At 36.9% G+C, this 15,737-nt stretch overlaps 2 protein-coding genes across 2 annotated transcripts; both read left to right on the top strand.

Moving 5' to 3' along the window:
- Positions 1–459: 459 nt before the first annotated feature.
- F4817DRAFT_262688 (ubiquitin-conjugating enzyme E2 2) lies at positions 460–1,628 on the top strand. Its single transcript, XM_049299319.1, has 4 exons — positions 460–735; positions 792–856; positions 920–1,144; positions 1,209–1,628. Exons 1-4 carry the CDS (start codon positions 694–696, stop codon positions 1,330–1,332), a joined length of 456 nt encoding a protein of 151 aa, XP_049162231.1. The 5' UTR covers positions 460–693; the 3' UTR covers positions 1,333–1,628.
- Positions 1,629–2,540: 912 nt separating this feature from the next.
- On the top strand, positions 2,541–5,414 carry F4817DRAFT_262672 (kinesin-domain-containing protein). Its single transcript, XM_049299318.1, has 3 exons — positions 2,541–2,802; positions 2,880–5,029; positions 5,081–5,414. Exons 1-3 carry the CDS (start codon positions 2,683–2,685, stop codon positions 5,319–5,321), a joined length of 2,511 nt encoding a protein of 836 aa, XP_049162230.1. The 5' UTR covers positions 2,541–2,682; the 3' UTR covers positions 5,322–5,414.
- The last annotated feature ends 10,323 nt before the right edge of the window (positions 5,415–15,737 follow it).

Here is a 15,737-nt window from a genome sequence, read left to right as displayed (position 1 = left end):
CACCCCGGCGTTATCCTTTTGAAGCTTACAAGGAAGTTAGCACCTCGGCTTTCAGCGGGATGTCTCGCCTTCCGCCAATAATTGCTCTTACAAGCAACCGAGGAACCCGATTCTAGATAATCTGGGGAAACAGCCTGCTCGTTTTGTAAGTACATGGTCGTCCCTGCTAACCATTCCCCGGTATCGCTACCTCTATGTAGAACAGTGACTAGGTAGTGGAACATTGAATTTCCCTAACCACGCTTATCTTTCCCTCTATTTTAGGTATCTAGACACGCAGTAGGGAAGGTGCAGAATATATGGACACTGTATTACATTAGTAAGTAAATCACGGCACGCCGGAGCCAAGTCTCTACCACGTGACGACGCTGCCGCGCGAACGGTTTTCTTTCATGATTACATCGGTTCAAAGTACCGATGTACCGTTCCTTATCACGTCAATCTCTCCCGGCCAATACCTCTAACTAAGATAATCGCCGCCCAAAACCCCATCATATTATCAATTAATCAACTTTATTCGCCTTATCCCATCACGATACTCTTCTCTTTCCCCCCCCAACGCTTTACGAATCGCCCCTTCAATATTCAAACAAGCCGACGCTTGTTTACAAAAGTCTCATCTTCAGAGATTATTAGACCATCCTACAACCCTACAACCAAAACCCCTCCAAAACCCTTCCAGGTCAGATCAAGATGTCGACTGCCGCCCGCCGTCGTTTAATGCGAGACTTCAAGGTTAGACTTCTATTGCTAGCTATAATATCTAGGTATTCACTAACAAGATTTCATAGCGCATGCAGACTGACCCTCCCGCTGGTGTATCTGCTTCTCCTGTCCCCGACAATGTTATGACTTGGTAAGCTTACAAGTTGCTGGTCGATCCCCATGGCAACACGAAATTAACAATAGCTTCGCAAAGGAACGCTGTCATCATTGGACCTGCCGATACCCCGTTCGAAGATGGAACCTTCCGGCTTGTGATGCACTTCGAGGAGCAATACCCGAACAAACCACCTGCCGTTAAATTCATCAGCCAGATGTTCCACCCCAACGTCTATGCCACAGGCGAGCTGTGCCTAGATATCCTCCAGAACCGATGGAGCCCCACGTACGATGTTGCGGCTGTCTTGACGAGCATTCAAAGGTATGGAAAGAGTGGCTTCAACAGGACTATTGGATATTTCGAATACTAATATATTTGGAATTAGTCTACTCAACGACCCCAACACCGGTTCTCCTGCGAACGTGGAGGCGTCCAACCTGTACAAGGACAACCGAAAGGAGTACACTAAGAGGGTTCGCGAGACGGTAGAGAAGAGCTGGGAGGATTAAGCTACCCCTCTGGACCATCAGAACCCAATATCAACCATGGGCTTGACGCAAATGGCAATCATCTCAACTAGATTCTACACGCGCTGGGTATGGGCTTCTGGCCAGATTTATTCACAAACGGGTATGATACCCCAGAGACTGGAGTGGCAGAGATTCGTCTCAAGAGGCGCAAAGGTTCGGCGTTTTGGCGGGCGTCGAACAGGAGGGATTATCGAATTTTCCAGGTTGAGGTGCTCTGGAGAAGCCCATTCTCCTTGAAACCCGGATGATCACATTATGGACCACTACTTTATATCGGTATTATTTCCCAGATCCCCGCATCAGCCCAGGCGTTCTTGTTTTGTTCTTAATAGGAATGCCAGGTATGATTAGTACGGTACCTAGTCGTTGAGTTTACAGCAGAAATACAAAGAATAGCAAACGGAACAAACATTTGTGTGGTGTTTAACTAGTCTTTTGTGTTGATATTTTTTTATAGAAGACTTTTAGCTTGTTAGATGCATGAATAGTAATGCCTATAATTGGGATCTCACATGTTAAGGTAATCAGAGTTAAACGAACTATTACATTCTATTTTACTAGCTGCATTTTGTCATGTATTTATCCATATTCGCATCACTGTCCTGAGTCCACGGGTACATAAGGTACATGTGTTTAACTTAGGTATTCGAGGTCTTGTCGGGTTCATGCTGTGACGCGTTGTTTTTAAATAGTGGGGTGAATTGGTACTGTAGGAGGTACTAGGAAGTAACTTTAATAAAGGACATGTATTTATGCTGTACCAGAGGCTCTTTGTCAATTCGTACATTTATAAGCAAAGCTTTTAAATACATAACTATACCTATATCATATATGTATTAGATATTTCGGCAGCATGAAGTAAACTTTCAGGTTAATACCTAACATAGCACCGTGCAAAGGTACAAGAATAGTACAAGCCTAACGCATACCGCCAAATTGTGGCGTATCGCTTCCTTGCAGGTGGTAGGTGGCAGTTCCCCTGGATTGGGTTCACTTGAACTTCAGGCATGCCGACACGCCGACACGCCGAAACCCACCCACTGAAATCGTTTAGAGGCCCATTTTCCCCCAATACAAACGCCGACCCTAAAAATTGACGCGACACTCACTCTCCACCACCAAGCTGGTTTTAATAACCATATTAAACACCAGCACGACATATAAGCAGGCTTTATTGTCACCCGTTCGACATTCTTTGGCCTGTTCGCCGTCTTTTCGGCCGAGCTGCGTCTGTACATACAAGACTTACTTCCTTAATATGAAATAGGCCTTTCCCCTTCATACATATCCCCTCTGCGCGTAGCCGTCCAACAATCGACAAACTTCATCATGGCAAGCGCAAATAGTATCAAAGTCGTTGCCCGTTTTCGGCCCCAGAATAAGGTCGAGTTAGCATCAGGCGGAGAGCCTATCGTTACCTTCGATGGCCCCGATACCTGTAGCCTCAATGTGCGTTTTCCCCGCCAAGATCTGCAGTATCTCCCGTTCCGTTATTGTTGATGCTAATGTTGCTAACCGGAATATAGTCAGCTGAGGCTGCAGGTTCTTTCACCTTCGATCGCGTGTTTGGTATGCAAGGCAGACAGGTTGATATCTTCGATTACTCAATCAAGCCCACCGTCGATGATATTCTCAACGGTTACAATGGAACAGTATTTGCATACGGTCAGACAGGTGCGGGAAAGTCTTATACCATGATGGGAACAAGTATAGAAGACGACGAAGGCAAAGGTATCACACCTCGTATCGTAGAACAAATCTTCAGTAGTATCATGTCCAGCCCGCCCACCATCGAATACACGGTCCGAGTCAGCTATATGGAAATTTACATGGAGCGTATCCGTGACCTGCTGGCACCGCAAAACGACAACCTACCAGTCCACGAGGAGAAGAATAGGGGCGTGTATGTCAAGGGTCTTCTGGAGATCTACGTCTCGAGCGTAGAAGAAGTTTTTGAAGTTATGAAGAGGGGTGGAAATGCAAGAGCTGTTGCTGCCACCAACATGAACCAGGAATCCTCACGTTCGCACTCTATCTTCGTCATCACCATCTCTCAGAAAAACCTCGAAACCGGTTCCATGAAGAGCGGTCAACTGTTCTTAGTTGATTTGGCTGGTAGTGAAAAGGTCGGCAAGACCGGTGCTAGCGGTCAAACCTTGGAGGAAGCGAAAAAGATCAACAAGAGTTTAAGTGCCCTGGGTATGGTCATCAACGCCCTCACCGACGGCAAATCCTCACACGTCCCCTACCGTGACTCGAAATTAACACGAATTTTACAAGAGTCTCTTGGTGGAAACAGCAGGACAACGCTTATAATAAACTGTTCTCCCAGTAGCTACAACGATGCCGAAACTCTGAGCACATTACGTTTCGGTATGAGAGCGAAATCGATCAAGAACAAAGCGAAGGTCAACGCCGAACTTAGTCCCGCCGAGCTCAAGGCAATGCTTGCTAAGGCTAAAACTAATATCACAACTTTCGAGACGTATATCTCGAACTTGGAAGTGGAACTTCAGCTATGGCGTGGCGGCGAAACTGTGCCCAAGGATCGATGGGTGCCGGCAATATCGGCTGACGGCGTCGTTAGTACAAGGGCGGACTCGAGGACTCATCGGCCTTCAACACCGTCCCGGCTGATACCAGAGAGCCGTGCGGACACACCGGGGCTAGCAGAACGCTCGGGAACACCAAGTCTCCCTCTAGATAAGGATGAGAGAGAGGAATTCCTCCGGAGAGAAAATGAGCTCCAGGATCAATTAGCCGAGAAGGAGTCCGCTGTTGCGACGGCCGAGAAGTCCCTCCTAGAGTCCAAGGAAGAGTTATCTTTCTTGAAGGAACACGATAGCAAACTAGGAAAAGAGAATGAGAAATTAACAACTGAGGTTAACGAGGCTAAGATGCAACTCGAGCGGCTAACCTTTGAAAGCAAGGAAGCTCAGATCACAATGGATGCGTTGAAGGAGGCGAATGCGGAACTGACGACAGAGCTCGATGAAGTCAAACAGCAGCTCCTAGATATCAAGATGAGCGCAAAGGAGACGAGCGCTGTTCTAGATGATAAGGAGAAGAAGAAGGCCGAGAAGATGGCTCAGATGATGGCAGGATTCGATCTAGGTGGAGACGTGTTTAGTGCCAATGAGCAGTCCATTGCCAATGCCATTCAACAAGTCGAGGCGTTATACGAGTTGAGCTCATCAGGAGACCCGATCCCACCAGATGATCTACAAGAATTAAAGGCTAAGCTAGTGGAAACCCAAGGCATCGTCCGACAAGCAGAGATATCCTTGCATAGCGGTGTACCAGGTATGGCCAATGGCAAGACGATGCAGCAGCAAATCGCCGAATTCGACGTCATGAAGAAGAGCTTGATGAGAGACCTACAGAACAGATGTGAGAGGGTAGTCGAGCTCGAGATTTCGCTTGATGAGACTCGAGAACAATACAACAACGTGTTGCGGTCGTCTAACAACCGCGCTCAGCAGAAGAAGATGGCGTTCCTCGAACGCAATTTAGAGCAGCTAACCCAAGTCCAACGCCAACTTGTTGAGCAAAACAGCAGCCTAAAGAAGGAGGTAGCTATCGCCGAGAGGAAGCTTATCGCGAGGAACGAGCGTATTTCTAGTTTGGAGAGCTTGTTGCAGGACAGCCAAGAAAAGCTAACCGCTGCGAACCACAGGTCTGTCATTGTTTACCCCAACTTGTCATCTTCTACTAACACTAATAACAGATTCGAGTCTCAACTTACAGCCGTCAAGGAGCGTCTCGAGGCAGCCAAGGCCGGTTCGACCCGTGGCCTCAACTCGCAATCCGGCGGTGGCTTCAGCTTTGCCAATGCAGGCAGCCGTATCGCGAAGCCCCTCCGTGGTGGCGGTACCGCCGCTGACGCTCCGGCCCAGGTCCCGACTATCGCCAACCTACAGAATGAAGGCAATGCCAATAAGAGAAGCAGCTGGTTTTTCCAGAAGTAGGGGATAAATGCTACAGATAAGAACTATGACCACGAGGCATGCATACGAAACTAGACTGTTCAATATTTTCGGTAATGCTCGAGGACACGCGAGGAGCTCGGTTTCATTCGACCATACAGATAGAAAGATTATACCCCCCACGCCAGCCCGTGTTTTTTCCAGTCCCGTTTCTTTTACCTTACCAATATGTGGCCTTGTTCATCATCACAGCCCTCAGGGGCTAGACTCTGCGAATGGAATTTTGGATTCCCCACGCGGGCGTGTACGATCCCGTCTTTTTGGGTGTATCAACTGAGCCGGGGGCGGGGATCGTGCCTACAGATGACAGAGCTCGTAGGGAGGGGGAGGGGGGAGAAGGGGAGGACGGCTCGGTTTGACGAAACTGCTTGCGACGGGTTATGAGAACAGGACCAACCACGATGCCATGTGTCTTTTTGTCGTCTTTTTTTTGTCGTTACGCAATCGCACATGCCATGTCTACATGCATACATTGGAACGGACAGGCGGGGAGTTGGGCGGTCGTAGCTAGCTAAGTAGCTAGATACTTAACCTATCTAGATGTTACCTTGCCGAGACGCGTTGAGCGTTATAGGTACGTGAACGCACGTAGGGAGGGCAGAAGAGAGATGGGGCTAGATAGCAATTGAAAGATGGTAACTTAACTTCGTGAAGCCTACATACTTAACCTAAGGTGTTTATGTACTACTTGGGGTCGAGGTCGAGGGTGACTAAGGATGCGAGTTAGAAGTGAAGTATAAATTTGAATTTATTAGGTAAAGCGCACGGGACTATCAACTTGAGTAGGTAGGTTGGTGAGTAAGAGACATACCTAGAAGCTCTTTCTTCTGTGTGTTTCGGTGGTACGGGGATATAGCTACTTGTGAAGAGTGTTGGCTGCTCTATACGATCTTGTGTTCTGCTAGGTCTTCGTCATTGGCTGTCAAATAGCCCCTAGAATTTTATATAACGTTTATAGCAAACTACTTGGCTATCTGGGTCGGCTTATTAATTACCTAGTTCTCTGCTCTACGTCTCAACGTAGAGGTATATTAGGGGTTATATTGTCGTCATAGTTTAGTTCGACGTTGAAATTAGGACCGGGCACTTGCTGATTTTCCATTGTTGCGGCTGAGAGTGTTTACATGGCAGGAGAGAAGTCACTGGCGTTTTATTACATATATACATAGCCAGTGGTGATTTGTTTATGGATGGTTGTTATAGTCATATGTAGACATGTTCTTGTTTAGTGCCATTTGCTTGATGTGCTGAGAGTAAAATGATACATGGTTTTATCTCAGTAATTTTACGAGAGATGGCTGCAACACAATTCTGAAAACGCTCGGAACCAAAGTAATCAATCCTCTACCCCTGACTGTTGTTAGCCTTGTTTTGAGATCATTCTTTGTAAAATCATTGAAGAGTGTACATCACGTTTTTTGACTTGGGCCACAATAGGCTTACAGTCAACGTCCGTGCCTGAGACTACATTTCGCATGAAAACTCGAAAAATGTGCTCTAATTTTACTGAGATAAACATGGTTAATTATTCCGGTTCGTAATATACGTGCTACGAATACGGGTTGAATAGGTGCCTGAAAATATAGGGTCGCTATGCTGCTTGACGTGATCGGGAAGTAAGGGCGCACTTAAGTCACTACAGTAAGATATGTGAATCTAGCTTGTTTCAAGGGGAAGGGGTTTTCAGTTTACTTGAAGCTTTATCCTGTGATGATAATTTATACTTGTTTGTCTTCTGCTGTTTTAATAACATCTTTACCGTATATTGTTTAAGGCTCATCTAGTTAGACCTTGTAGAACTATGTGATTGGACGTAAGGGACAAGTTAGGTTACTTTGACCTATCAGGTCGTAAGAATTACGCATCGCCATTTTTACGGGGTACCTGGAAGTTGAGTGCATTGGAGGGAAGAGGCCGAAAGTCTGGCAATGTTATCTTATTGCTTCATCAACTTAAAGGCTAATACTGATCCGTACGTTGGGCTTAATGGACCGTGATGCGGTGAAGTTTCCCTTCCGTGCTTGGCGACATAGCTGAGTTGCTTGTGCTTAATATGGGACGACAGGTCACGCGATGGAGCCGCATGATTATTGCCCGATAAACTTCTATACATAGATTCAATCCAGGCGGTCTACCGTACTAGCGAGGATCCTGGGTCGGGATATTTGGGTTGTCCTTGGTGCGATAAAAAGAAAAATTAGGGGAGTGTGCCGCGAAGTTGGTTAGCTGAGGGTTATATCGAGACAATACACATTATTTCACTTCATCTTAGATAATACTTACCTAGGCTAATGAGACTTTCGTTCACACCAGCGTATTCTGTCGGACGAAGAAGGATTCATGCTCCCTGACCTCAATACGACTTGTATAGGTAGATCTTTCGATGTAGTAATACGAAACTGACCTTGTCAAGATCGGTCAAAAGGTGAGCTGAATAAGGAGCGAAGTGAAAATGCCACACCGTAATCGACATAGATGAATAACCAGCTAAGGCAAAAGAAAAGTCTCGGTAGAATTTTTTGCGTGGGATATAATCGAACCATTCTTCAGCCTCTAAGCCTCCATCGGATACGGGCTTGTCTTGCTAATCTAGCTGAAGTCGCTTCTAACCACGAGGCCAATCACACTAGCTGAGTGCCGCGTGTCTGTATTAGTGTCATGTGAGTGAAACCGGCGTCGAAGTATTTATGGCACGGCGACTGTAGTCTCGTCCGCTGGTCAGGCCTTTGCTACTACACCGACTTATCTGTAAACGCCACCTACGAGCGGTGACGAAGTGTGGTAGGTGAAACCCGGTTTCAGCGCCACAGTGAACTCCGGAGGTCCATACTGAGAAGAGTCCAGAAGAGCCAAATCTCTAGAACAGTCTAGTTAGTGGAGTTACCGATTGTGATAGAGTATGTACGATTAGATGAGAAGTATTAGAAGAATTGTACGTCTACGGAAAGCCCGAGCGCGGCTGATTCTCTTCCGTTTAATACACTTTGTACGTCTTAGTGTATGAAATCATGCGAGAATCTTCGCCTTGTCGAGTCTTATTTTTCTTACCAGATGACGCGTAACGAGCTCCCGTATTAAGTTTTAAGGCGAGTCCTGCCTACGTGCCGTTCGCTTCTAGCCAAGACCAACTTCGTCTAATGACGGCAGACAGTGCCATGGTTCTGGGAAAGCAACAAAGCTTGTTCCCCGAACTACTCTCGCCACTAGATCTCATCCTCTACCAACCAGGAACCGTTAAGGTAGAGTAATCATGTTGGTGACGAGAAGTTTAGCTTAGCATAAGCTAGGGGCTAATTGTAGAGCTTGGGGTAGCTCCCATCAGACCTCGGCAGAGAAAATGCCATACTATAGCTTCGGCGTTAAAATTATTGCGAAGCTATTAACAAACGTAGGTAGCTATCCTGCCGCGTGGGTTATTCCAAAGTTTCGGTAGCGAGGCGTTCCAGAAGATGCAGCGTACATACAGTAGTACTATCGTAGGGACCCTCGAAGGTCGATCACCTCGTGGTCGATGTAAGCTAGGCTCACATTCGGGGCAGACAAAAGTCTAGGCTCTGGAGCCAGGAATTTGAAATTTGCCTTGCGTCTAGACATGTGACTCGATTGAAAACTGACTGGGCGCTAACACACCCCTTTATTAACTGGGGTCTGGGGTCCGGGGAAAGACGCCGCGAGGTCAATTGTCCAATACAATATGCGCCAAGACTTTGAAGGAGCTGGTGGCACGCGGTACGGACTATAGTTGGCGGATAAGCTGCCACGAGAAGCAATCCATATGGGTTTGACCTCAACGTGATTCCCCGTACCGGCCGAGGGTGTCCACAGTTAGGCCGAGCATAGGAGTTTAGTTTAGTATTTGAACGACTATTAGTTCAGAGGTTCAGAGGTTCAGAGGTTCACGAGATGAGGCTACTTTTGGTGTGGTGGTTGTCGGATGAGATTATGTTGAATTGATAGTTGAATTGGTTCAAAGCGATTACCTAAGGTACCTAAGGTTAAGATTACCTATGCGCCATGTATTCGGGCCGACCAAAGTTAGACTCTTTAGCTTTCTTTAGTGACCTTGGGGAATTTAGAGCGCGGGGACCCCAAATCTCCAGGTCCCCTTTTTCTAGTTCTTAGATCCTCCCCATTTCCTTTTTAGAATGGGGCCCCGCTACAAGCAAACACAGGCTTCTAGGTTATACATATTACACTTAACTAGCAGGTACATAGTTACTTACGTAAGCATTACCGTATTTGTAGCAGGAACAGGGTTATCTGCTTGGTCCTAGGTATTCTTATGTTTTTACCATGTCATCTCATTCTAGAATTATTCCTTTTTCCATCTCACCCTTACGAAAGTGACCCATTGAATCGTTCCTCTTTTATTCCGATCTAATTGATCTCTTGTGATTTTTAGTAGAGATTTATTAAGGCGAGATAGGCGAGGCTATATTGTCCGGTTGATCATACCCCCTCGTGCTAATGGAGGATCCAATGGTAGATCAAGTAACTGGGACAACCATCACATCTTTCTGCTTACTAGTCCGAAAACGCGAGCCAAAAGGTCACGTCAACAATAGCATCATACCAACATTGAGAAGCCATTGTTTGTTGGCTTCACTTCCGGCACTTTGATCTGAAATGGCGTCTATCACGTCTGTCACACAGCGCCGACTTTAGCCCAAGCCGGTCAATTAATCTCGTCCTTTAGCTCATCTAGGTACTTAACACACCAATTACAAACTTGTATTAACACAGCACACGTTATTTAATATTAAGGGGAGTAAAAGATCCTAGTATTGGAGGAACATCATGCTATCTTCGTTCTTCCTTGGTGGGCTGATCCTGGGGATAGGTAGGTATAATAAAATACCTATCTAGCTACAAATTGGTAGCGGTTCGGTACGTATTCTAATCGAGGGCATGTAACGTCGCGTCTATGGATCAATTACCACCGAGAACGAGGCTTCTTTAATCCTCCATTTTAAGTCGCTAACTAGAATCCGGGGGACGCCAAAGGAATTTGGGATACGAGACTAACCGGTTACGAGATCTAATCCGTTCCTCTAGGTCACCACGCGAGCAGGCAAATTATGGACTACGAGCTTCTCAAAATGAACGACAAAGGAAAGTAGTCTAATCCTTCTACCTTCTATTTGTTTCATCCGTCCCACACTTTTCAGCTTTCACGCTCAGCCGCCGGCGCATTTTGCTATTCAACGCGTTTGAGCATCCAACCGAGCCAACCAGCCCAAGAAGTACGAAAGTACCAATTCAGTAATTGGCCGGTCGACCCCTGCTCTTGCACATTCTCCCTAATTACACTAATATCAGAGATTGATGATATTTGCGACTTGCATAAGGAAATCTCGAGCACCAATTTATACCTTATCCTGCGAAGAAATTTAGTCCTAGTGACGATCCGGTCATCTACACTGGTTATCGGGATCAAAATGATATTACTACCTACCTAGGTACCTATATATATGCACATCCGTATAAAATGCACCCCAACAATATCAAAGATCTACTGCAGTTTGTAGATCACGAAATGCGATACTCTCTATCAAGCGATATTAAATGAGTATCTATTTACATTTTACATGCACTAAGGTATAAGGTACTCAAAAATCATACAACCATTTCCGTATTGGGTATAATACTATGTTACCCTAAAAAGTATGGCAATATTGATACCAACTTATTAGAAGACTAATAAAAGTAACACCCTAGCTGCTTTGTATATTCCATTGTTGGTTTGCTATTAACTAGACCCGCTGGAAAAGTTTTGGCACTAACATGCCTTTCTCCATACTCCCCATCTTCCCCAAATCTCCAGTTTGGGGATTCTACTAGGGCGAGGGATCTTTGTTGCTTTGTGGGTCAGATCCAGCTGCATGTTGGCGAATCCAAGCAGTAGTTGACTGCCCTCCAAGCTCGAGACGGCCCTTTACATCCCTGTCTATAAGCCAATATACCCTGGGCCGCAGTTCTGCAGCAACCCAATCAGCGCTGGCTCATCAACAGCAACTGATTCGGGCAGCAGGCCCCTTCCAGTCTAGACCCGACAGGAGACCCCGAGCCTATTTACCAATATTCCACCCCAAAGCATAATAACGCTGAAAGGAGACCAAATGGTAGCGTGTAACCAGCAAGTTCCACGAGTCAGATATGAACTTAACCTGACTTGGGCCTGGCTTAACCGGGCCTGGGTAAGCCTTTTTTTACGTGTATCTACCTAGTATCTACCCAGATTAAGTATAAAAAAAAAAATATTTGGTAGGTAACCAGATAAGTTAAAGGTGTTAAGGCTTATTTTATAGCAAATTTAAAGGATGTAATTGGTAAAATAGCGATTAATTAAAATTTAATTACTATTTATTAAAATAATTAATAACGTTATATAATTAATAATGTTATATAATTGGCGGTTATTTTAACATATTTTATAAAGTTTAATTAATTTAAAAAAAAATTTACATATTAATAAATTTTTAAAAAGATTTTATTTAAATTAAAAAAATTTTAACTTTATTATAAATAAAGTAATATTATTATTAAATTTAATATTTTAAACTTTATTATTTTTATATATTAATATTTTTTAATTAATAACGTTAATTTATTTTATTTTTTATTTTTATTTTATTATTTATTTAAATATTAAATTTAAAATATTATAATGTTTAACGCTTTTACTGTTATAACGGTTAATAATAAAATTACCAACAATTATAAAACGATTTAAAATAAAATCTTTGCGTAAAAAAACTTTATTGTTATTAATAACATATGGTTTATTTTATTACATATTATTGTTAATAAAATTAAATATATTATTAACGTATAACTTTATATAATTGTTAATTTAAACATTTTAAAATATAATGATTATTTAATTTTTATTAAAAAGATTATTAATAAAAAAGGTAAAATAAGTTTTAAAAAAAAAAAGAAAATATGGTTTTATTATTATTACAATAAACAAAAAATTATTAAAAAATTTAACGTTTTTTTAATTAATAATGTAAAAAAGTATATTAAAAGTATTAAAAAATTTTGTTATAATTTATTTATTAAAAAAAAAACTAACGTTAAAACCGTTAATTTTAACTTTAATAATAACGTTAATTTTATTTAAAATATTAAAAATTAAATTTTTAATTAAAGCTTTAAATGTTTTATTACAAAAACTTTAAATAACTTTAAGTAATTATTATTTAAATATATTAACATTTATAATATATTGCTTGTTATTGCCGTAAAAGGTAAATTTAAAGATTTATTCGTTTTTTATAACCATATTTTTATTAATAAAATAATGCCGCAATTTAAAACCATTATATTTTATTAGTTAAAAAATTATTTTAAAATAATATATAATATTATTAAACAATAGTTTTATAAATAAATAAAATTTAAAATTTACTTTTTTTTTAATATATAATAATTACTTAGTAAAAAGGTTATATTAACTATAATAACGCATTATATCGATAAAAATTTTAAATATAAAATATAACTAATTAAATTATACCGTATATATAAAAATTATACAAGTAAAAATATAATATATTATTTAATTAACATAATTAAAACTTATTAAATATAAGATAAAATAAAATATTATACTTTAAATAATGTAATATGTAAATACTTATTTTAATTAACGGTAAAGTAATAATTTAATTAACTTGATTTTTAATTAATAATAAAGCTATTAAATGTTTTTTTAAATATAAAAATAAAACTTTAATAAATAACAAAGTAAATAAATTGGTTAAATATTATTACATACGTTATTTTGGTTATATATTTAATATTATTACTTTTAGTTTTATTTTTAAAAAATTAAAAGGTAATAAATTAAAATTTATTACTTTATTAACTGTTTAAAAGGTTTATTAATTAATTATATATATTTATTAGAATTTATAACAGTAAAATATTTTTTGTAAAATAATAAAAAAAGTTTAAACTAAAATTATTACTGGAAAAGTAATTAATTTTATTGGAGAAGTAAATTTAAATAAAAATAAAAAGATTTTTGTATTTTTACTGGTTAACGGTTTTTTTTCCATTAAAAAAGTATGGGATTTAAATAAAGAAACAATAAAAGTATAAAAACGGAATATTATTAAAATTTATAATAATATTAAATGGAATTTAATATTTATTAAAGTTAATAATTGTTTACGGTTTAAAAAAGTTATAAATATTTTTTATTATAATTAATATATATTTTTTAATGCGGTAACAAAACTTTTAAATAATTATAAAATTATAATAAAAGATTAAACTTGTTTAAAAAAGATATGTTAAATTTTTCAACCTTTTGAAAAAATAACGTTATGGCATAAAAGGAAAAATATTTTTTTACTTAACGTAATGTTTTTAATATAAAAAATTTAAAATTATTTGCAAAAATTTTTAATTAAATATAACTTAATAAAAGAAAAATTAAATATAGGTTAAAACTTATAATTTTTATTTAATAATATTATAAATTAATAAAAAATATTTTGTTAATATGTAAGATTAAAAAATTAACTTTAAAAAATTTAACTTTTAATAAACTTTTTAAATTATTTATACCTACCTTTAAACGTTTGGTTAACGAATTTTAAAACGCGTGTAAAAAATTATTTAATGCGGCAAAAAAACGCAATATTATTTTTTAATGATTTAAAAACGGTAATGTGTTAATAAAAATATTAAAGCAAATATATTTGATTTAAATTAAAAAGGTATTAAAAAAATTGTTATTAAATTATAATAAGTTTATTAAAAATTTTAAAAATATTAAGATTTATATAATATAACAGTTTTATATTAAACTGTTATTATATTTTATTTTAATAAAAAAATAAAAGCTTTTAAAATTAATTATTTAAAATTAATAATAAACGTTAAAAATAAAGTTTAATTATTATAAATAAAATATAAATATATATTAAATAATAATGTTAATTATATTAAAATTAAAATATTTGTAAAATTTGTAATAAATTTTAAAAAGTTAATAAAACTATTTAAATTAAAAGTATATAATAACATTAATATTAATAAAAAAAATAAGCTTAAAAATTATAATAAGTTTAAAAAATATTTAAATATACTTAAAATTAAGTATATTAAAATAGGTGGTATTTTTATCGATTAATGGAAAAAAAATTGCAAACGATTTTTTTAATTATATTAATTGGTTTTTAATATATTAATTATTTTTGTAATATTATTAAAATGTAAACACGTTTTTAATTAATGTAAATTAATAATAACATTATAAAGGTAAAATGTTAAAATTAAAATATTAAAGGTTATTTAATGTTTAAAATATTAGTGTGTTAATAATAAAAATGAATTTTAAAAACTTATAAAAAAGCTATATAATATAAAGGTAAAAATTAAAAATAAAGTAAATAACGTATTAAATAAAATAGTTTTAAAAGTAATAATTATAAACAATTTATTAAATTCGGTAAATTTAGTAAATTTAAACGATTTCGAGTAATTATTAATGTATTTATAACATACAATGATTTTATAATGTTATAAAATGGTATAAAAGTAAAGTGTAAAAAAAAAAGATTAAAAAAGTTAAAAATGTAAAAAAAGGGGTTAAATAAAGTAAAATAATTAATAATATAAAAATTTTAAATAAGCTTATATAAAGTGGTAGTGTTAATAAAAAAGATAAAAGTGGTAAAAGTAAAATTTAAAAAATTTAAAAAATAAAAGATAAAAAATAAAAAAGGTAATAATAATAAAAAAAGCAATAATAATAAATAAAGTAAAAAAAAGATTAAAAAATTTAAAAAATAAGGTTATTTAACTTGTATATTTTAATAATAACGATATATTTTTTAATATTTTAAAAAGATTAAAAAAAAAATAATAAAAAGGAAAAATTAAAAAGGTTAAAAATGTAAAAAAAAAAGTTAAATAAGTAAAATAATTAATAATATAAAAATTTTAAATAAGTCCGTATAAAGTAATAGTGTTAATAAAGGTAATAATAAAAGTAATAAAATTAATAAAAGTAGTAAAAATAAAATTTAAAAGATTTAAAAAATTTAAAAAATAAGGTTATTTAATTTATATATTTTAATAATAACAATATATTTTTTAATATTTTAAAAAAATTAAAAAAAAAGTGGTAAAAAGAAAAGATTAAAAAAGTTAAAAATATAAAAAAAGGAATTAAATAAATAAAATAGCTAATAATATAAAAATTTTAAATAAATTTATACAAAATGGTAATAAAAGTAATAAAAATAATAATTAAAGTAATAAAACTAATAAAAATAATAAAAATAAAATTTAAAAAATTTAAAAAATTTAAAAAATAAAGTTATTTAACCTATATGTTTTAATAATAATAATATATTTTTTAGTATTTTAAGGTAATTA

The sequence above is a fragment of the Daldinia loculata genome, assembly GCF_022478755.1.
Source record: "Daldinia loculata strain CBS 113971 unplaced genomic scaffold F4817scaffold_7, whole genome shotgun sequence".
Taxonomy (NCBI): domain Eukaryota; kingdom Fungi; phylum Ascomycota; class Sordariomycetes; order Xylariales; family Hypoxylaceae; genus Daldinia; species Daldinia loculata.
The sequence above is the reverse complement of the archived record's forward strand: the minus strand, read 5'-3'. Positions and strand labels throughout refer to the sequence as shown.

Excerpts from the sequence above, each read along its gene's own strand:
- F4817DRAFT_262688 (XM_049299319.1), top strand. The coding sequence starts at position 694 with ATGTCGACTGCCGCCCGCCGTCGTTTAATGCGAGACTTCAAG. Across the intron at positions 736-791 it reads GTTTAATGCGAGACTTCAAG|CGCATGCAGACTGACCCTCC; the intron begins GTTAGACTTCTA and ends AAGATTTCATAG. Across the intron at positions 1,145-1,208 it reads GTCTTGACGAGCATTCAAAG|TCTACTCAACGACCCCAACA; the intron begins GTATGGAAAGAG and ends ATTTGGAATTAG.
- F4817DRAFT_262672 (XM_049299318.1), top strand. The coding sequence starts at position 2,683 with ATGGCAAGCGCAAATAGTATCAAAGTCGTTGCCCGTTTTCGGCCCCAG. Across the intron at positions 2,803-2,879 it reads CCGATACCTGTAGCCTCAAT|TCAGCTGAGGCTGCAGGTTC; the intron begins GTGCGTTTTCCC and ends ACCGGAATATAG. Across the intron at positions 5,030-5,080 it reads CTAACCGCTGCGAACCACAG|ATTCGAGTCTCAACTTACAG; the intron begins GTCTGTCATTGT and ends CACTAATAACAG.